The sequence below is a fragment of the Chaetura pelagica genome, unplaced genomic scaffold, assembly GCF_000747805.2.
Source record: "Chaetura pelagica isolate M959 unplaced genomic scaffold, ChaPel_1.0 scaffold314, whole genome shotgun sequence".
In the NCBI taxonomy this organism is placed as follows: domain Eukaryota; kingdom Metazoa; phylum Chordata; class Aves; order Apodiformes; family Apodidae; genus Chaetura; species Chaetura pelagica.
Window position 1 is genome coordinate 2,306,505 of NW_009953218.1, and position 21,719 is coordinate 2,328,223.

Below are 21,719 nucleotides of genomic sequence, written 5' to 3' on the forward strand. Positions count from 1 at the left end.
AACAGTAAGTCTTAAAAAAAAAATTAAAAAATCAAGTACAAGTCTAAGGGTTACAAAAAAAAAAATTAAAAAAAAAAAAGTATCTATCCCTTATCTTTGGTGTTCTAAAACAGGGAGTTCACTAAGTAGGGAGTGGGTTGCTGGAAGTGTTGCAAGGCTGTAGTGTTACACATCCAGCCTTTCCTATTTCAATGCCCATTATAATGACTATGTTACAAGTTTCTTGTTTCTATGCAGTGCAGTGAATGACATAAACCTGATTCTGAGCTCTTCTTCACCCATTCCCCCTTACTTAGCAGCTCAAACAAACTATTAGTAGGTTAAGAAAAAGAAAACAGTAATTAAAGGTTGCATCGTTAATCTGTGTCCCCTTTGTGTTACAGCAGTTTTTCACTAAACCTGGGACTGTGAAGGGATTACAAAGAAGATGATTAGTCAAATCCTTTTTAAGGTTATGCGGTATTTTTTTTCCCCAGGCAAAAGTGGAAAGACCATGGCAATAGAAAATAAGTGGTCAAGGCAGTGTCTTCTCCCTTCAAAAGACCCAACTGCTGATGAGGTAGAAATTGCATGGTGCGGTCTACTAGTCTTCCTCTGCAGACTCTTGTGAGGATGTTTCTTCAGTCTCTTCCTAGAATACAAACATAGAAAAAAATAAATACTGTGGTAAGCGTGCTTCTTAGGCTGCCACCTCACTGTTCTCTCACATAGCTGACAATTATCTCCTGAGCTAACAAAATGCCCTTTACAGCTACTGTCATATCTCAAGAAGCTACCTTGGGAGGAATGAAAGATCTCCTGCCTTCCAGTCATCCCGCTTTGGTTTGCCAGGCTTTCCTCCTACACCAGGGGATACCAAGAAAAAGTTATTTGTGCCACGCTCTGTCATGGGCCTCTTACAGCCAGCAGACAGGGGAAGTTAGAAAATGAAAGCATTTTGAGTAGGTATCCAAGGTTAAGCAAGTGCTCTGGGAAGCCTTCTCCCTGCCATCAGCTGTCCTCCACCCCAGTGCTGCTTTTATGTTTGCCTTCAGCAGGCCTGACCAAATACAATGCTCTTATGCTGCTGATTTCACAAATGTGTGATACCTTTCAGGACACGGGAGGTAAACTGGGGGCAACAAACATTTCTGATAAAAGGGACTGTCAGTTAAAAGTTGTTCTTTATCGAACGCTGCACATCATCGCCTAAGACAGCACGTGAAAAAGATCTAGGAAGAAGAGGAATTTACCCCCTCAGCTAACTGAGACCTTTTAAGAATGACCAGCTTAAAATAGCTTTTAACAGTCTTCATACTTTAATAGATTTGATTTTCCACATGGCTTCATTTTGTCTGGGTGGCTAACTGACACAATTTATAACTCTCTTCCTTTCCCAGGCCACTACAGTACACCATTCAGCAAAGCATGCCTTAAAGCTTGCCTGCGTTATAGGGCCAAACTTCCATTCATTAGTGTTTGAAACACCTCAGCTGTGAAGGGCTCCTAAATGCTACCATGTGTGACACTGCTGCTGAGGGAGCGGCATCAAGGAAAAACACTGGGCTTTAATCATAGGCCACTGCTCACTGCAATCCTCTTTCAAAAGGTTTCAACCTCCTTCCCACCCCCACCTCCCCGCAAGGAAATACTGGGAAAAAAATAATAAAAAAAAAGAAAGCTGTAAATCCAGGGAATAAACATAAGTATAAATGAATGGATAACAGCTTAGAAAATATAACCATAGCAGCATCAAGCCATGAGATTTCACACTGGTTTTGTTTAGTCTGCTTTGGGTTATGTGGGAAATGTGAAAAGCATGAAGCAAACGCTTCCCCCCCTCTCCCTTCATGCCCCCAACCCCCTGCTAAAGCTCAGACCTCAGATATTTAAGCCAGTAGGTTTTTACCTCTTGACTAGGAAACAGGCCATGACCCTGGGGTACTCTCTCAAGCACCAGGCACAAAGAAAGATGGAGCATGATCAAAGCCGTGGACGGAGGAAAGAGCTAAGTGTCAGCTGCCCTCTGACCTTGACTTTTCAATTAACATTTAAATTCCAGAGGACACGGATCTATCATGCAGATGAACAATTTATTCCTCACAACAATTCATGTTCACTCATCACAGGGTTTTACATTCACTCTGTCGCTATGAAAATGATCCTTGACTCAATAAATGATTAAGCAAATTTTACCCTGTCCCTGGCAGCACTGAGGGACCTGCGCTCACATTCCATCCAATCCCGTTAATGCCAACTGCATTTTCCCTGCCCCACTTCCCCACCGAACGGGACTGTCACTGCTGCAACATTTCAGTCAAGAAGAAAAATGGTATCTACAGGCACCTCATGAAGGGCTAATGTGGTCTGCATGTGGAGAGACAGTGCAAAATCTTGGTTTGAGCCTCAGTAATTCAGGACTTGGGATCATCAAGGCAAATGACTTTGCCTCCAAGCCAAGTATTTCAGTTACAAATTACGACTGTGGGTTCTGTGCTCTTGACATAATACAGGTAGAAAAGTTTTGGTATTTGATGATGATCACAAGCTTAATTCCTTACAGCACTGCAGTCAGCCCTGAGCCTCTCATTGTTTCCCAGGAGATGGCTGTGCACGAGTGGGTGCAGAGTGGCAGCTCACTTTGTTTTACACTTGGCTTCTCAGGAGACTACTGAAACCTGACAGACTCCTTTTCCATGAAGGTGGACTTCTAATTACAAAATAAGGGCAGAGGAGAGGCAAAGTATATGGGAAGACATACATCAGAGCCTAGCCAGGGCAGCCACAAAGAGCTATTTTTAGTTAGAGTTGCCCACCCTAGTGATTTTTACTGTGAATCTCACAATCATTTTTTTTTCTTGTAGCTCCTGCTACAGTGACTGAGAAAATGAATTAGCTCTTCCATCATCTCTATATATATGTTCATGTAATGAAAAATGAGTTTCTCTCATCTGCATATGTACATGCAAATGTCCAATACCTGTAGTACCTGGAAGGATGAGAAATCAAAAATCAAGCTAAACTCCCTCCAATATTTAAATAATAAACTAATTATTAAAATATATTTGAGACCAGCAGACTTAAAATTCACATCAGTCTTGGGAAATACTTCTATTCATGAAGAAAAGCTGGCAGAAGAATCAGATGGTCATGCAGCAAAAAGAAAACTTGCCTTCATTAAGTTTATTCCTTGCAAAAGCCTACGATAGCTCAGTTACAGATGGGTGTTTTTAAACCAACCCATCATATAAGTTCCTTGTCAAGACACAGATGGAGACATGATTGCTGCTCTGAAGTGCTTACAATTCAAACAAAGGGATAATACAAATCAGACATACATGCATGGAGGACCCCAAAGGAAGAAGTGGGTAGAGGTTCTGAAAGAAAATGTGATGTGTAAGACAGGAACAGAGAGGGATTTCTGGTGAAAAACTGGTTACAAATAGCAGAAGGTTATGCAGCTGTGATCCTCAACCCACCCTTTGCCTTTACAGCACCCATGCACACCTCTCCCCAAAAGATGGAGGGGGGCAGGTATTTTGAAAACTGTGCACCCCCTGGAAGTTGCAAACCAGCTCTGAACTGAGTTGGTTCAGCCAGAGAATCACTGAAGTGTACTGTGTGACATGTCAGGGACTTGATCGTAAAGGTCTTTTCCAGCCTTGGTGATTCTGTGCTGGGCAGTTCAGGGATAGGATGCTTTAGCACCAGTCACCACCCTTTAGGCACTTATAAGGTGCCCATACAGACTCACCAAAGTCACTGGTATAGCCACGTATCATAGGATCAGTGCCTGAGTCAAAAGTCAAAGGAGGAACTGGAGTGAAATACTACGTAAGGCCAGATGTGTTTCCAATCAAGTTGAGGAGAAGGGCAAAAATCCAGAAGGAAAGCATGGTCCTTAGAGCAGACACTGGAAATCCAAGTCACTCACAGCGTGATAGTCATGCAGAGCATAAATTCAGCAACACCACCACAGGAAATGCTCAGGCAAGAAGCAAAAGTTTCAGGTTACATGGCAGCCTTAATTCAGGTTTTCTCACTTTTTAGGTGCATTCACCACAGTCTTGGAGTCAGAATGGTGACATGTGTTAATTGAGCGTAAATGTTCATTCACCCAGTTTTGGCTCAAACAGCTACTCCCCTGGTTACTTGTTTTCTGCTGCAGCAAGCTTGCAACAGGCAGGGCTAGCAATGAGAAACCTGAGAAAGCTTCAAACTACCCAGGTTGTACCCGGCTAACAGGGAAGCCACAGCCATGCAGATCTCAGGGTGAACAGGACACCCACCTGAAGGGCAGGGTAAATGCTCACATGCACAGCTCAGGCTTCTCTCCCTTGCTGCTAAGACAATATCCCAGGTGGCTCCCCTGGGATATGCATCCATACATCCTCAGGGGCTGACTGACAGGGGGATGCACCATAGAAGCATTTTTATGTGGCACGTCCTGTCCTTGGTTGTCCCATGCTTGGGAACAACGTACTTGGGTACATTTATCCCAAGTTAGTACAGGTCGCAGTGTGACATTGCAAGACAAACTGCAAGCCAGCACCCTGAGCCATTTCCATCATTAATTGCTGTAACTGCGCCACCCCAAGCCAGGAGTGAAGTGGAGCTGCTTTCTCTCCCAAAAAAGAGCAGCAAGACAGTTTTCTCTGAATCTTCTATGTGCACAGAAGTTTAACGGGTCTTTCCTTGAGAGGTATCACTGGCAAGTAGCTGTCAGATGTGCACACTGGACTGGAACACACCAGAGCAGCGTCCCCACCCCTCACTGCTGTTGGGTCCCAGCAGGAGAGAAAGGATGGATGTCTCCCAGTGGCTTGCAGCGCTACCTGTCCTGAGAAGGGCTACTCTGTGGGGGGGCTGGCACAGCTGCTGTTAGCCCTGATTTAACAGTGGTGAAGGTAACAAAAAGGACCAGGAGGCAGGACAGCAGACTTCAGTTAGAAGTGCTGTCTGCAGCCAGTAGGTCTATTTGGTCTTGCCCAACACACAATTTCAAAATATTACATCCCTAGTGGGATCTGGTTGCCTGAAGATAGGACCCCAGAGCTGTTCTAGATGCCCTTGGTATTGCATCTGGTATCCAGCAGCCAGGCCAGAAGGGTTCTGGTCTCCTGTGTCATGTCTACCTGCTCCGTGTGGATGTCTGTGATCCCCTGGGACACTTAAAAGGGCACAAAACAGCAGTGTAAAGATAGATGGACTCAATAACCATCTCCAGAGGTATGATGCTGCCTATCTCCCTTTGAAGGTTCTCCACTGTGGAAAAACAAACTGGTGTACACTTCAGGAATATGTGAAGTGACAACCACTATCATGTGCACCTCATTCCTAAAGCTCAGAGGTGGTACCATCCAGAACAGAGCTGTGCAACGTATGACTGTATTTAAACTAGTGACTTTTCAGGTCAGGGTCACCCTGTATTCCCAAGAGACTTCTTTCCCATGACATCCTGTGTGGGTGAAATGTAGCTCTACCTGCCACTCAAGATTTGGTGAACCACATTGGTTGGGGTTATTCTTCTGGCAGTACAAGCAGAGAGTAGCATCCTGGTGTCCTCAAGAACAGACAAGCTTAGTTTGGTCTTGGTATATCCTCTGCATTCCTTTTTTTTTTTGCTGGACCTCCCTCAAAGTGGTCGCAACAAAACCCAATGATGAGACAGTTGTTGGTGTTTTGAGAGGAGCATTCCTCCCACCTGCAGAGGGGCAACTGTTTGGCTTTTCTGTAAAATGTTCTATTCTAATAGCCTAGGGCAAAGCTTCTTTATGGCTACTTCAAGGTTAATTGTCTTTGCCTCAAGAAACTCACTGGCAATTCAGCTGACAATTCAATTTTTTCACCTTCTGCTCATGAATTTCTGAATCACAGATTAAAAAAAACTAAACCAATTTTGTGAGATGAACTGTAGGATGACAGTAATGCTACATATGGAGCCTCTGTATTTGTCAGAGCTTGTATTTTATAACAAAGTATTAGCTATTGGCACAGATTCTGCTGGCTGCTTTCTAAGCCCAAGAGGGTATGCTTGAATAGATATGTCAAAAAAGAACTGCTGACAAGAGCACTTGCAAACTGTGGACCATTGTCTGCTGTTAACTTGTCTGAAATCTCCTGGCATGCAAGCTAGTATTTCAGAGGAATCCCTGAAGCCAGTGGCTCCTATGGCAGACCCGGGGGGCCCAGGCTGTGCCCAGTTGAGACACAGTGCCCTCCCAACTGCTCTGCAGCCAACTTACCGAACCACTTCAGAAATTCTTACAGCATTAACAGACACACAAATTAGGTTTGCTCTGCTTAAATTGTAAGGTGGGATCTGATGCTTTGAGCTACTTCACCCCCTGTAAAACACACTGATGAGCTTGGTGACAACTATCATTCAGCAGCAAGGCAAAGCTTAATTCCAAAAGCTGGATTCAGAGCTCAAATTGTTGCAGCTCTTTACTTCACACAATAAAAGCACTTATTAGGGCAGAAGAGATCGCTATGACCATACACAGAAAGACCACGACACTCTTTTTACTGCTGGCTTAAAGTATGTTTTTAAGAAGGGCACCTAAATACATTATTTCAATACAGAAACCCTGTATCTGAATACATGTAAGTCAATTGGCCCACAAGCAAGCAATTCCTGTGTGCTGTCACTCCTCGCATGCATGAAGCACAAACACTCTAGCCAGGCGGTTAAAAGCACAATTAAAACCTCTGCCTACAGAGATGTTCTCAGACCCCCTGCCCTCTCCCAGAACTGTTTCTGCAGTCACTGAGGGATGGGATGGGCTTGGGGATAGTGAACAGGCAGGTCCCCCAAGGTAAGCAAAACTCTCTGTATAAAATAACATTCAAGATATAAACAGAAAGACAAACAAGAGAGGTGGCAGCTAACCAAGCAGTTTTGGGTTGAAATTTAAGAGCTGCTTTAAAAGTCTAAGTCTGTACAGCCTTGGCCTCTAACTGTCCACCTTGTTACCTAAAGGTCTTGGCCTTCAAAAGACTACAGACTTGACCATAGCATGAGCCCAATATTTGGATACCAACAAGCAGCACTGCTGAGCTGTCACTTAACTTTCCCAATGGCCAAGTGCATGTTAATAGGCATATACAGAGCTGCCTAATGCTCCTGCAAGCAGTGTAAGGGATGGCAAGTGTCTTAAAGATAATTTTGACTTGGAAATGTCCTCAAAGTTCTCATGCTCAGGAAGGCAATGCACAACAGACAGAAAGAACAAGACTGATCTTTGAGAGTGCATGTACATAATAGCAAGGTTTGGAAACTCACACATAGACTTGTTTTGAAATCCCTATGCTCTCTGATTTGAAGCAGATACTTCAAGCTGTGTTTTCTGTCTTCTAGGATACCTACTAAGCTGTTGTGTACAAAGGGTGCTTCTTTCTTCTGTTGAAGTCACTCATGTTTTATATAAATAATCCAATATTCTGTGAGGGATAGAAAGGGAGCAGAGACAATAAAGCACAACACTATTGTCCTGCAGGTGACCAGTGTGTGGCTTTTGAACTGCATAGTTAGTGAGCAAATTGAGGGTGTCCTCTCCTTTCACTGCTGGAACAACATTGCTTGACTAGCAAAAGGGCTGCTCCCGAGCATTACTGGATGATCCACAGCCCCAGCTGTTGGAGGAAGTGAAGTAGCTGGGGCAGCCAGAGTGAAGTTGCTGGGGCTGTGCTGGGACTCAGCTGCTGGTGAGAATGGCACAGGCCAACAACAGTGCTAAGGGTCAGAGAGAGCTACTAACCTTGCACTTCTACAGTTTCCCTTCCTCCCCTGCAGGAAATGTCTCATAAGGCTTGGCAAAGTTTTGGTCCTAGAGTAACATAACAGGTTCAGATAACTGGAAGGGACTAGGGCAGCTTTTAGGAGGATTCCCTTAGGATAGGACACTACACTCCTATTTAAGCTAGAACGTCCTTCTTTAAACATAGATTCAGGTCTCTTCTTCCTGTTAGATTAAGGGAGATTCAAATGCATTTCTTTATCTCCTAGCTTATCTCCTACTAGGAGAAGTACTTGATATAATGGAGTGATAATGAGTTTCTCTGGTTACTCTGAAAGAAGAGCTTATCTGACATAGATTTTTTAAATCCAGGATGCTCACACTGAGAACTTCCAGAGACAGGAATTAGGCTGGCCAGCATTTAGATACCCTAAAAAGTACCTGCCATAGGCACTGCCTCTAAACATCTCATACAGGTAAGTTAAAAATGAACTGTGGCTCCAGGTGCCCAACTTTGCTCCAGATTTTAGAGCAGCCCTGAAGTTAACTCCACAATGAGGTGTCTGCAAGGCAGCAACTTGCTCAGCACTGAAGCCTGCGCTGCTGAAGGCTTTTGAAACTGAGACTCAGCTGTCTAAATTACATCAGGCCAGATTTCTTAAATGCATTTTGGCATCTGAGCAGAGCAAGTGCCTTTTTGACCTAAGCAGGTCAAAACACTTTGAAAAAATTTGTTCCCCATGTGATTAAAAGGAAAATGAAAATCTCAAGCAAAATCTCTATACCAGTCAGAAGAATGCTGCAGGAAGCACCATTTAAAGTCTGCAAAGCACAGACCTAAAGCAAAAATGTTGCTTGAAGCATTCATGTGTGCTGTGCTAACATTGACAGAGATGTATTTTGTCTTGGAGAGCTTCAGCCCTACAAGATGAAAACAGATCTGGTGGGAAGGAAATGAAATATTAAGAAAAAAAAGGCAGCAGGCCTATTAGAAACATATACAACCAAGCTGGACTAACCCTAGCTTTGAGAAGTTGCTCTTATAAACCTCATGTGGAGGCTGTAAACTGGAGGAGTGGTAAACTGCTCTGCATTCACACTGCAAACAATGCTCCAGAGCCAAAATCCAGATTGGAGTGTAAGGCGAGCTGAGGCTCTAACAATAGTCTAATCAAGGCCATGTTGGATGGGGCTTTGAGCAACCTGGTCTAGTGGGAGGTGTCCCTGCCCATGCAGGGGGGTTGGAACTAGATGATTTTTAAGGTCCCTTCCAACCAAAACCATTCTATGATTCTAAGAATCACTAATATGTATGTCTGTTTAGATGAAAGAGAAAAAAAAAAAAAGATGGACACCAATCTTTAAAAATCCTTAGGCTTGCACAGTTCACTGAGACATGGTTGGTCACTGCATTAGCTCTGCTTTCTTGTAGCAGTGGAGACAGCAAAGTCCAAAAGGATACAGGTAAGCCTGAGGGAGTCTGCCTCCCTCCTGAACCCCCATGGTACTCGAAACAACGCCTGGTTATGTGCATATTTTATGTTGAGCGACAGAGGAACGACTGTGGTGAAGGTCTCCCAGAATGGAGGAGGGAAAGGAATGCTAGGACAGGCTTTGAAATGGAGGTCAAACTCACATCGTTTACCTTTTGCCCTCCTCCTATTTTAGGACATGAAAAGTAGAATAAAGTAAAGCCTGTTAGATTTCTATTATCCTTTCCTCCCCCCTAAAAATTGTTACAGACAGGAAGCAACTGCCAGAAGTTATTCACCTCCAATCCTTTATCACTTACAAAAGCATTACAGCTCAGTCCACAGAGCCACTGGCAACTGCAGTTTGGGAACAGCTATCTATCTGTACTGATAAATAATAAAATAAAGTGTCTTCCCTTTTGAATCCCAGCTGAGAGATTTTGCCAAGTGATCAAACTTGTCTGAACCTCGGAGCAGCAGCTTTGAAGTAATAAGAAAGAGATTGAAAACCTGCAGCCAAGAGCCGCACACACCTCATTAGGGCCCAGCCATGCGGGAAGGCCGAGCGGCAGCCGCCGGGCCCAGCCCCGTGTACCCGCTGGAAAGGGGCTGCGAGAAGGAAAGATAAAAGAGCCTTTCACAGGGGAAGTGCACCAGTGGCATTTTTACGAGCGCCAGCCCCAAGGCCGAGCGGCTGGCGACCCTGCACACAGCCCCACGAGCTGCTGCCCGCGCGCAGGGTGCTCTGCCCTCGCTCCTCAGAAACCACCTCCACCCCTGTTGTGTGTCCCCCCCCAGCCCGTTTTCCCCTTCCTTTCTTTTTTCCATTTCTGAAGAAGAGAGTTGAACACGCAGAGCTCTACCATCCCCAGATTGTGCTCAGAAAAGCATCTCCCTGAAATGAGAAATTTATTTCTGAAAGACAGTGGACTGGATTCTCTGACCTGGCTCAGCCAAGTTCATGTCAGGCTTCATGGTATAATTTCAGTTAAATGACTTTTTTTCTTTAAAAAACAATAACAAACAAACAAAAACCACAACAAAACCAAAACAAACCCACTGAAGCTCACTAAACACTCACTAAAGCTTAACAGACTTGTAAAATGCTTTTTAAAATGTCTGAAAAGTTTAGTCACAGGTCTTACCACACAGACACTGGTGAGGCTGTGTGCTGGCAGTAAAGCGAGTATTTAACTCTGGGAGCTGAAGTTCTGGGTTTAATTTCCAGCTTCAGACTAAACAGCAGGTCTGCAGCGAAAGGCAGGGAGTCAACTTCAGAGCAAAGCAGGGCAATGGGAATGCTTTTCTTGCAAACTTTAATGATAGTGTATCCATGGAGCACCTCTTTGTCCAGGAAAAGTGCAAAATCAGAGACGTTTGTGTTGGTTTTCATAAACTCCCTGCCTCATCCCTTCCCTTTTTTGCTGCTAAGAATTCTGCTGCTATTTTATTATGTAATGCTGCAGGCTTAAAATATATGCCTAATTTAAGCCGTTTTGCCAATAAATCTACAAATACCAGGTAATCCAAAAAGGTAGTTATGGCTTAATGACATATCTTCTTGTCAGGTTAATACGTTCAACTCCTAAAGGATTTAGAGTGATGCATTTAAAGATTTTTCTAGCTTCTTTAATTTGTCCACACAATCTGGTGGAAATGGTGATAAACTATGGTCCTCTTCAGCACAGAGCAGCAACCGAACCTTCCAAGCTCTATCTGCACTGCAATCCAAGCCACACCATGAGGGGCAAATCTTTTTCCTTCTCTAAGCAAGACAGTCTGACTCAAAGTGAGTGAGGCTGTCCAACTTAACAGATAGTGATCATTTCCTTTTGATTACAGAACCTTTAATGGGAGTTTATTTTCCAATTAAACTTATCTGTCTTCTGTAAGCAAATAAAAAAAGGTATCCTGGTGTAAATATGTTCAAAACATCTTTTCTTATAGGACTGAGACAGATTTTCTGCAATTTGTACCCAATTTTAATCTATTCTCCTCTTCCTAAACATAAAAAATGCTAATATAAATTACAGATATGCCTCACTATATAACACAGCTCTCAGGAGACTATTAAAGCCATGGACAAGCTGCCTAACATACTGTAACTGTCTCTTTGCTGTTCTGATTTCAGTTTCCAGATTTTGCCTCAAATTAAGCATGAGAATCAAGGAAGGGGAGGGGGTGGAAGCCATTCACTGCCCCGAATCTGATATCTCCCAGGTCCTAGAGCTCACATGCCCCTTCCTTCCAGACTCAAGTCTGGTTTCAATGGAGCTCTCATTTTTCTTCCCACTAATCCTGCCGTGAGATCAACCATTGGTAACTCTGTGAGAAATTAAATACCAGGATGTGGGAAATCTGAGATCTGAATTCAGGCAGAATGTGGGTGATTAATTTTTTTATTTCTCTCCTTCTCTTTTCCCATGGTCGTTGTGTGGCAAATAACTCTTCAAACCTGAGATCAGAGATCAACCTTGAACCTCGAGAGGCAAAGGAAGAAGTACATCGGTGAGATTATATCCCTTTTTAATATAAGCAACAGTCGTTTCCTAGAAGAGATTTTGGCCAACATTTTCTGAAAACATTCTAGCATTTCCAGAAATGCCTTACAGTGGGAACAGCATCAGAACTTCATCATGGTGACGCTCACCATCTGCTGGAGCAGACTTCGTAAAGAATTTAACATTCGTGGCATTGGGATCCAAATGAAACTGGATCCATGAGATGGATGGTTTGCTATGGTGATGTGAGCACTACAACGCCCAACTGTCAGCAAGTCATTCTGAATGGCTTTTTTCCTTCCTTGGTGTAAGAAAAGCACATTTATTTATTTACTTAGGTCTTGTAAGGATGAACTCAAGATGCTTATAAACGGTGGACTGCCTGAAGGTTTAGGTTCTTCATGCACTGCCTGGCAAAGTGCTGATGTCTGAAAAACACCTGTGTATTCCTATAGCCTTCAACATGAAGTACCTAGGAGCGTAATTCTCGCTGCATAGTCTACGGAGAGGCTGTGACTCTCCCTAAGGTTTTACTCTGCCTATAAAGACCATGACCACAACATCCCATGAGCAATCAATGACCATGAGCTCTGAACAGCCCCCAAACAGCAGACTGTCTGTCACAGCCAGCGCTTGCTGGCTGGGTTTGTTCACACCATCACAGCACTGAAGGACAGCAAAGTGAGAGAGCCCATGGAAGCAATACGGGCTGAAAGCTCCATTGGGGAAAATGGTTTGAGTGTCTATCACAATTTTATTTCCTTGTCACTTTTATGGATCCTTTGCCTACATTGTCCTCTCTGAGCTACAACGGAGGAAGTACCCTTGTAGGTCCAGCCTATCACTCCCAGCCTTAACATTTGGCACAGGTGTCACAAGCTGACAGGCAGCCCAGGGAGGCCAGATGTCACCCCAGGGTAGCATGGCAGCACTGATTTCAAGGAACTAAATTCACCGAATTCCACAAATGCCCCATAGTGACTGACAGAGGAAGCGAGGTGGTGGAGTTGCTCTTTATGTGAGAGAGCAACTAGAATGTATTGAGTTTCGTGCAGGGGCTGATGAGGGGCAAGTTGAAAGTCTGTGGGTAAGAATTAAGGGGCAAGCAGGTGCGGGTGACACAGTTGTGGGGGTCTACTACAGACCTCCTGATCAAGGTGAGGAGGTTGATAAGGCTTTCTGCAGGCAACTGAAAGCAGCCTCACAACTACAGTCCCTGGTCCTCATGGGAGATTTCAACTACCCTGATCTGCTGGAAGACTCACACAGCCAGCCTTTCACAGTCTAGGAGGTTCCTCCAGTGCATTGATGATAACTTCTTAATGCAAATGGTGGACAAGCTGACTAGAAGAGGAGCGCTGCTGGATCTTGTACTAACCAGCAAGGAGGGCCTTGTTGAAGCAGTGGTGGTCAATGGCAGCCTTGGCTGCAGTGATCATGAGATGGTGGAGTTCAGGATCCTGTGTGGAAGGAACAAAATACCCAGCAGGACCAGAACCCTGGACTTCCACAGGGCAAACTTTGGTCTCCTCAATCATCTATTAAGGGAAATCCCATGGGACAGGGTGCTAGAAGATAAAGGAGCTCAAGACAGCTGGTCAACATTCAAGGACTACTTCTTGCAAGCACAGGATCAGAGCGTCCCAAGGGTTAGGAAATCTAGTAAGGGTGCTAGGAGATCTGCATGGTTAAAGAAGGAACTACTGGGCAAACTTAAGTGGAAAAGGAAAATCTACAGATCATGGAAGGAGGGGCTGGTCACGTGGGAGGAATATAGGACTGTTGTCAGAGGATGTAGGGAGGCAATTAGGAAAGCTAAGGCCTCCTTGGAACTTAACCTTGCAAGTCAGGTTAAGGATAATAGAAAGGGCTTTTTCAAATACATAGCTAGCAAAACTAGCAATAGAGGCAATATTGGCCCATTGAGGAATGAGGTGGGAGCCCTGGTGACAGAGGATATAAAGAAGGCAGAGGTGCTGAATGCCTTCTTTGCCTCTGTCTTCACTCCTGCAGGGTCTCCCTATGAGCCCCAGATTCATATAGCCCCAGAAGAAGTCAAGATAGAGGAAGAGTTTGACATGGTAGATGAGGATTGGGTTAGGGATCAGTTGAGTAATCTGGACATCCATAAATCAATGGGTCCAGATGGAATGCACCCAAGGGTGCTGAGGGAGCTGGCGGAGGTCATTGCTAGGCCACTCTCCATCATCTTCAGTAAGTCATGGGCAACAGGTGAGGTGCCTGAGGACTGGAGGATAGCAAATGTCACTCCAGTCTACAAGAAGGGCAAGAAGGAGGACCCGGGTAACTATAGACCGGTCAGCCTCACCTCCATCCCTGGAAAGGTGATGGAACAACTTGTTCTTGGCACTATCTCCAGGCACATCAAGGACATGGGGGTCATCAAGAGCAGTCAACATGGTTTTATCAAGGGTAAATCATGTTTGACTAACCTCATAGCCTTCTATGAGGAAATTACTAGGTGGATAGATGATGGTAGAGCGGTAGATGTGGTTTATCTTGATTTCAGTAAAGCATTTGACACCGTCTCCCACAGCATCCTTGTAGAAAAGTTGATCAGGTATGGGTTTGGTGATCAGGAAGTGAGGTGGATTAGGAACTGGTTGAAAGGAAGGAGTCAGAGAGTTGTAGTCAATGGGGCAGAATCTGGTTGGAGGTGTGTGACTAGTGGAGTCCCACAGGGGTCGGTACTGGGACCGGTGTTGTTCAACATCTTCATCAACGACCTGGATGAGGGTATAGAATGTACCCTCAGCAAGTTTGCTGATGACACTAAGCTGGGAGGAGTGGCTGACACACCAGAAGGCTGTGCTGCCATTCAGAGAGACTTAGATAGGTTGGAGAGTTGGGCGGGGAGAAACATGATGAAATTCAACAAGGGGAAGTGCAGAGTTTTACATTTGGGGAAGAACAACACCATGTCCCAGTACAGGTTGGGGGCTGAACTGCTGGAGAGTAGTGTAGGTGAAAGAGACCTGGGGGTCCTGGTAGACAGGAGGATGACCATGAGCCAGCAATGTGCCCTTGTGGCCAAGAAGGCCAATGGCATCCTGGGGTGCATTAGAAAGGGTGTGGTTAGTCGGTCAAGAGAGGTTCTCCTCCCCCTCTATTCTGCATTGGTGAGGCCACATCTGGAGTATTGTGTCCAGTTCTGGGCCCCTCAGTTCAAAAAGGACAGGGAACTGCTCGAAAGAGTCCAGCGCAGAGCTACGAAGATGATTAAGGGAGTGGAACATCTCCCTTATGAGGAAAGGCTGAGGGAGCTGGGTCTCTTTAGCTTGGAGAAAAGGAGACTGAGGGGTGACCTCATCAATGTTTACAAATATGTAAGGGGTGAGTGTCAGGGGGACGGAGTTAGGCTTTTCTCAGTGATGACCAGTGATAGGACAAGGGGTAATGGGTGTAAATTGGAGCATAGGAGGTTCAAGGTGAATATCCAAAAAAAATTTTTTACTGTAAGAGTGACAGAGCACTGGAACAGACTGCCCAGGGAGGTTGTGGAGTCTCCCTCACTGGAGACATTCAAAACCCACCTGGATGAGTTCCTGTGTGATGTACTCTAGGTGACCCTGCTCTGGCAGGGGGGTTGGACTAGATGATCTCTCGAGGTCCCTTCCAGCCCATAAGATTCTGTGATTCTGTGAGAGTGGCTGTGAATTGCTCCTTATTCTTCTTCTATTCCAAGACTATTTTGGGCAACAAGAGGATGTTATAAAACTCTCCATATATCATGGAAACCTCAGAATAAAACTGAATACTGGATTCTTATTGCTTCCTTCCAGAACATGTTTAGAGATGTGTACCAGTTAATAAGAGCTGAACATACTGCTCTTTTCCTTAACCAAATTTTTTTATAGTGCTGGTATCCAAATACTACAACTGCCCATCCTAGCAAATTATTTCACAGTTAAAAAATGTATTTTCATTGGTCTTAACTTTCATTTTCATTGTGTTTACCTATTCCACATCCATTGCAGCATATCTAATTTTTAACATCCGATTTGCAACAGAATTTTCATGGTCCTGAAGTAGCTTAGCAAAGTTGTAGCAATTTCTCTAAGTGCCTATATAGAAGGTTCAGGTTCCATGTTTTTCAGTGCGGCTGATGAGATCGATTACATCCCTGGAGTATCTACTGGTAACATTTATGTCACGAAACAGGGCATCTTTCAGTGACTTCATCCAGGTGTGGAGGAGCATCAACAATATTCACTGTGAAAGATCCAGAGCCTCTATGGAGGAGCTCAGGAATCAAGCTCTCAGCAAAGAGCACTTTCTTCCTGTGCAGCCTTCTGACATACCTCATCTTTGCTAATTAGCATTTTCACTACTTTTGTTGCTGTAAGTCCAGAGATTGATTGTTCTGATAGTTTCAACCTTCTGGTTATAATTCTGGAAGCATTTTTAAATAATCCACATTTTCACAGGGTAGCCAAGTACGGACTAGAATCCTGTATGTCTGTGAAGTAAGATACCCACATGTTGTCAGCAAAGACTCTGAAAACTTGGCCAAAATGTGTAGCATGTGTATGCAAAAGTAGTACTGTTTAATTTACTCTTGACTGACATTTTTTTAAACGCTCTTTCTTGACCAGCCATCTTCCTCAATGGTGTTTCCCAAGAACACATCACAGCCCCTTCTCTTCTGGCTATTGCTGGTGAGAATTTGATTCATGTCACATTGCAGCCACCCTGCCCACAGCCATCACCTGCCTGCCTTGAGCTTCTTCCCCAAGTACGGAGGGGAGAGCAATGAGGTGGGGAGAGGATGAAGAGGAGCACTGCTGACTTAAGGAAACGTTTTAGCTTCTCTCTTCAGCCTCCAGCCTTCTACCATCAACTGCTTCACGTGCTCTGAGGGCAGGCTCAACAGCTGCAGTCCCTGAACATTTCTATGTGCCATTAGGGACAAGCCCTGCCCAGCACACAAGGAAAGAGCAGCAACCTGAGAGCATGTCTGTATTGAATGGACAACTGTGTGACCAGCGCTGCATTCAGAAAGTCATCCATGCTGAGCACTGCAGTGAGCAAGTCCCATTTTAGGCAACTCTCCTAGTGCCTTGATTCCCCTCCTGTTAAAACTGAGGGGTGCTGATGCTCCTTTCCTGTGTAAGGAGTTACGAGAGTACACACGTTTGTAATTTGATGTGATTAAAAAGGAATCAGATTTAGCATGGTATTTTTGCTTCATGGCTTTGTCAGGGGCTGTCTGGAGGATTCAGTCTTGCCTGCTGCAACGTGCTGCTTGGAGATGTCATGTCCTTATCAGCTAGTTTCTGACAGTTGAAGCGTAGGAGTGCCATGGCATAATCCAACACAGAGGGAGCCTTTGGATCTCAAAGTGTAAGTGTGGATTTATTGCACAGCCCAGAGAGGTGATGCAGCACATCGTGGGCCTGCTGACCAGGGTGTCTCAGAGTGTCAAACCTGCCACACAGCCATGATGGGTCCCAGGCTCAGCTCTGCTCAGAGTCTGCTGCTTTGAGGCTGCATATGAATATGTGAGTCACTGATGGAGCTCCTGGGCTGCAGAGCCTATCTGATGCTTTTAGCATTTACTGTGTTCTGCACTGAATAGGCATATGTGATGGATACAGCTGGGGAACACATATAACTTGAGGTTTTGAGGTATAAATATATCATGACTAGGTAACACGCATAGCTTTATTGATACTAAGGAATGAGTAACAGGAAAAAATACAGCAAATTTGTGTTTCTTTCTGATACCAAATAACACTTTTCTTTTTAGCTTTCATTTTTGTTGGGATTTGTTTTTTTGGATGTTGCTTTAAAATCATCTAGTGTGTTCCGCATTAGGTAGAAAGTACATTTCATGTGTACTGTTGGTGTATTTTTTCCATACACTTCCTTGTATACACTTTTCTATGTATACTTTATGTGTACTTTTCTGACTGATATCTGTCTTTCAGACTAAGACGCAAAGGTTTTGTAAGGATTTGAGAGTTTAACAGACCTCTGAAAGAGATTGTAAGAGTATTCTCAAAGGGCTGTCCTACACTCACAGAATTTTTCTCTCCAGAAATCACACAAATAAAAGCATGTCCTGTTTCCAGAAAACTTTGATAGCTTTCATGATGTCTTCCTAAAAATACCTATTTCCTTTGTATTACTTAAGAGTGTAAATCCCCCATATGGCTGAACCTACAGCTGCTGCAAAAAGCTTAAAAATGAGGAAATGGAGAAATTTCTATTTCTATTTGGACTGCTTAATTGCCCACTTCGTTAAGAGTATTACTACATAACAATTGTACGCTTTGGCTGTCCATTCTTTGGAGACAGAGTGGGTTTCAAAGGAGCATCTTGTTTTTGAGGTTTAGGCACATATTTATGCGAAGGTGTTAAAATCACTGATGTCACATGGACATCTGGCCATCTTCTCTTCATTTCCCCAAGAAAGTGTGAGAGTGTGTGTCAGTGATCATCACAAAGATGTATACAGATCATAGCAATTAAACGTTTGTATTAATGACTTGGGTGTGTAGATTTCCAGTGGATTATACTTTTGCATTTATTGTATGTGTGACAGTAAAACTTAAGAACTCTGAGGCTGTTTGGAGATGCTGCAGAAGATTATATAGGCATCTGTATGGCCCTAAATTGGACAGCAGATGTCCACAGAAAGATTTAGATCATGGTGGAGCTGCTATTCTTAAAATGAGAATTTTATTTGGTCTTGCTGTTTCTATATTTTTAAAAATTACACAAACCCAAGCAGCACAGGTACTAGCAAGAGTAACAAGAGTAACAGTGATGTAAACTAATGCTCCCAGAAATCTCTGAGAACACACCAAAATTCAAGGCATGGCACTCAGGGGTGAAACATAACCAAGAGTTTCTGCCACTTTTACCAAGGCAGGCTGGGGTAATATGCTCACCATCACACAGTGGTTCTTGACTGTAACGTGTTACAGTTCCCGCTGATGAAGAAAGGATACATTTCTAACTTAATCCAGACTGCCACATGGTAAAGCCATCTGGGAGGATATTTTGAAGGAAACAGATGGAAAAGGAAGAGATTCCTCTGAATGTAGTGTAAGATTTACATTATCCTCCATGAACTTCCATGTAGTCCCCATGTTTATATAATTTATCACTATTTCCTTAGACAGCTCAGATTAGGAAGCCTGCATGAGCTCATGTTCTTGTTGTTAATCCTGAGTCTGAATCTCCCTCCTTTAAAGGGAAATTCAGTAGTGCAAAAGGAAAATAGAGAAAGGCAACCGGACTTAAGTGAAACCCAGCAGCATGAAGTTCCTGATCGTCCCAGGCATCACACTGTTTTACCTCCTCCTTCTTTCAGTCTCAGGAAGACACTGTCAGGACCACTTACTCACGGCAATGATTTTTCTTCTCTGCACGCACCCACACCCAGCAAAACCGCAATGTTGTGCTAGTGTAAGTGTGGGACCAGGGCCTATTAAAACCAGGAAGGGTTAAAGACAAGTCAATAATTTTACTGCACATCCCTCAGGCCAAAGGATTGAAAAGAAAAGAAATGTTCTCTGAGTGAAGGCATGGCACACAAATACTTTAAAGAGTGTGATTTCACTTGTTGTGTTGTGGTGACTGGGGATTTCTAAAAAGCCTTCTCTCTCTGTTCATGCATTCCTCTGTGCCTCCTCATTTCTACACAAACATTTCCATTACTAATGGGAATGTCAAAGGGCCTTCTTTTTTCTCTCTCTGTCTCTGACCACAGAGATGCTGCTGAGGCACTGTGCAGCAGTGGCTGCATCTGGCTGGCTGAAACACCCCACAGCATCCCCGCCGGAGTCACCTCTTCAGGAGAGAAGGGTCAGGAAGATGCATTCAGGTAACCCCCGCGCGTTGGTTCAAATGCCCACAGCGTTTCGCCATCAATTGAATCTGTCGTTACTTTGTCCTGCTACCAAAAGATGGAGTTGCAGGTCCCCTCTCTGTTCTCCCACACCCTGGTGCAGTCTCAGTCCCGGCCATTTCATTCTCTCTCGTGCCAGGGCTCATACAAACAAAATACTCACAGCAATAACTGCCCAGGGAGACTAGAGAGCTAGTGACACCACATGTCCCACCAGCAGCAGTGGCTTCTACCTGGTTAGGCTGCAGGTAGAGCCGCCACCTCTAGACACCTTTATCCCACTGACCCTGGTGGGGATGAGCTCTGTCATGTCCTGGAGCAAAGTGCAACATGAACAGCCTCTCGGAGCCTCTGCCTCTTGGGTTTGGCCTCCTTTGCACAGCAGGGTTTAAGCCTCCCTGTCTCTCAGGTGCCCCAGAGGAGATGGCTGGCTTTCTGCCCACTGGCAGATTTACTACCAAGCTGTTTTTAGTAGGAATAGCCCAATTGTGGCCATAACAGTTGAAGGATGTAGGAGAGACCAGGGAGAGGAAATATCTTTTATTAGAACAACTTGGTGTGCTTTGAATTGTGTAGTGTAGTTAGAAGGCTATAGATGGTAAGTCCTTGGGGACTGATGTGTTTCTTGCATAAGCTGGCCTAACAAAAGACATTACCTCTCCTTGCAAAACTTACCTCACTTGAAAATACTACTACATTCATCCTGAATACTTTATACACCATTCAGAGATGTAATCGTTACTGCCAGTGCCAAGGATTCATAATTGCTGTGACTGTATTGATTTATTTTGTAGAAACCAAACTCCTGCATGTGCTTTTGAGAGTTACATCATTTTGCCCCTTCAACTCACAGCTAAGATGTTTTCTCTTTCTTGTGTAACAGCTCCTAATTCAGATTACAGTAGACATTATAATAATGCACACTGTACAATAGTGTATTAAAACCATAAGGCAGAAAAACAAAAGTACTGTTCCCTACTGAAAGCAGACCTCTTTCCAGTAAAGTAATGAACCCTTTATGCTCTTGACTCAGCAGTCATTCATGTTCACCAAGGTATAGCAGCAGAGCCCATGGAGTCTGGTGGGAAGTGACAGACCTGCTCCCATGCTACTTTTCTTTGTTAGTTTATATCTAACCAAGTGGCAGAGTTAGGGTGTTTGTTCGGGGTATTTTTTATATATGGAGTAGGTTGGAGAAAGAACATGATGGCAATCTCAAATGCAGTGTTCAGACATGACACCCTAGCTTGCACTTTGTCCAAGGTATTAAAGAAGAACAATGCCATTCAACAGCAGAAGTTCAAATATATTATTCTTCACGATGGATCCAGTCTAGTTACCAAGTTCAGCCTATTTACTTCTGTGGATTTAGAAACTCCTGTAAACCAATGGGCAGAAGGGTTTTAGACCTGTTCCCCTCCTTGCTGAGCAGTCCCAGTTACCCATTCTGAAGGACACACGAGAGATACCCATGACATGGACTTTTACCAGATCTAGGTTTGCATGTGCCTGCATTACCACCACAAAGTGGTCACTGCAGAAAGAAGACATTTCTGAGCAAGCACCATTCACTGCCTTCTCCTCCCATTCCCAAGTGCCAGTGCTTGAGCTGCCCTGGTACCTGTGCCTAGCAAACCAACAGCTGTCCCCCAACTCATAGGGTTGATGTATTACCCTTCATTCTTCACAGTAAAGGAGACCAATTTAAATACTGAATAATTTTTTCATTTCAAGTAGTTCAAAGAATTTAAAATAGCTTATCTTACCTGAGCAGGCTTCTTTTGAACCACTTGTTGAGGCTGAAAAGTAAAAAAAAAAGCACAGTGAGAAACAAAATTCACTGATATCACTTAACAGTGATTTCACAGATGGTGAGAAAAATATTTTCAGCAACAGAAATAGAACACAGGCAAAGCCTACATGCAGAAAGAGAGTGATGAACATACCCAGCTCTCATACTCAACTTCTCCTATACTTACCTATGTGACCCTGCTCTGAAGTAATTCAGATTGCTGTGGATGCAGAGGAGTATGTTAAGTTTGTATAATTAAAACCAAGGTGAATTCTAATTTAGCATGTTATGTCTGTCAGGCCTAATTTTGTAATGAGATTTTGTTGTCTCCACTGATGCTGCACACTCTCTTTTCAC

The 21,719-nt window shown here is 44.0% G+C and overlaps 1 protein-coding gene across 1 annotated transcript in view; it reads right to left on the reverse strand.

Annotated features, from left to right (window-relative positions):
- Positions 1 to 252: 252 nt before the first annotated feature.
- The window catches only part of HMGA2 (high mobility group AT-hook 2), a 114,689-nt gene continuing 93,222 nt past the window's right edge, over positions 253 to 21,719 (reverse strand). The window contains exons 4-5 of the mRNA XM_009997741.1: positions 21,337 to 21,369; positions 253 to 631 (exon numbers count right to left, since the gene is read on the reverse strand). Of these exons, the coding sequence (XP_009996043.1) occupies positions 584 to 631; positions 21,337 to 21,369 (81 nt within the window). The 3' untranslated portion in view covers positions 253 to 583. The remainder of the gene's footprint in view (positions 632 to 21,336; positions 21,370 to 21,719) is intronic.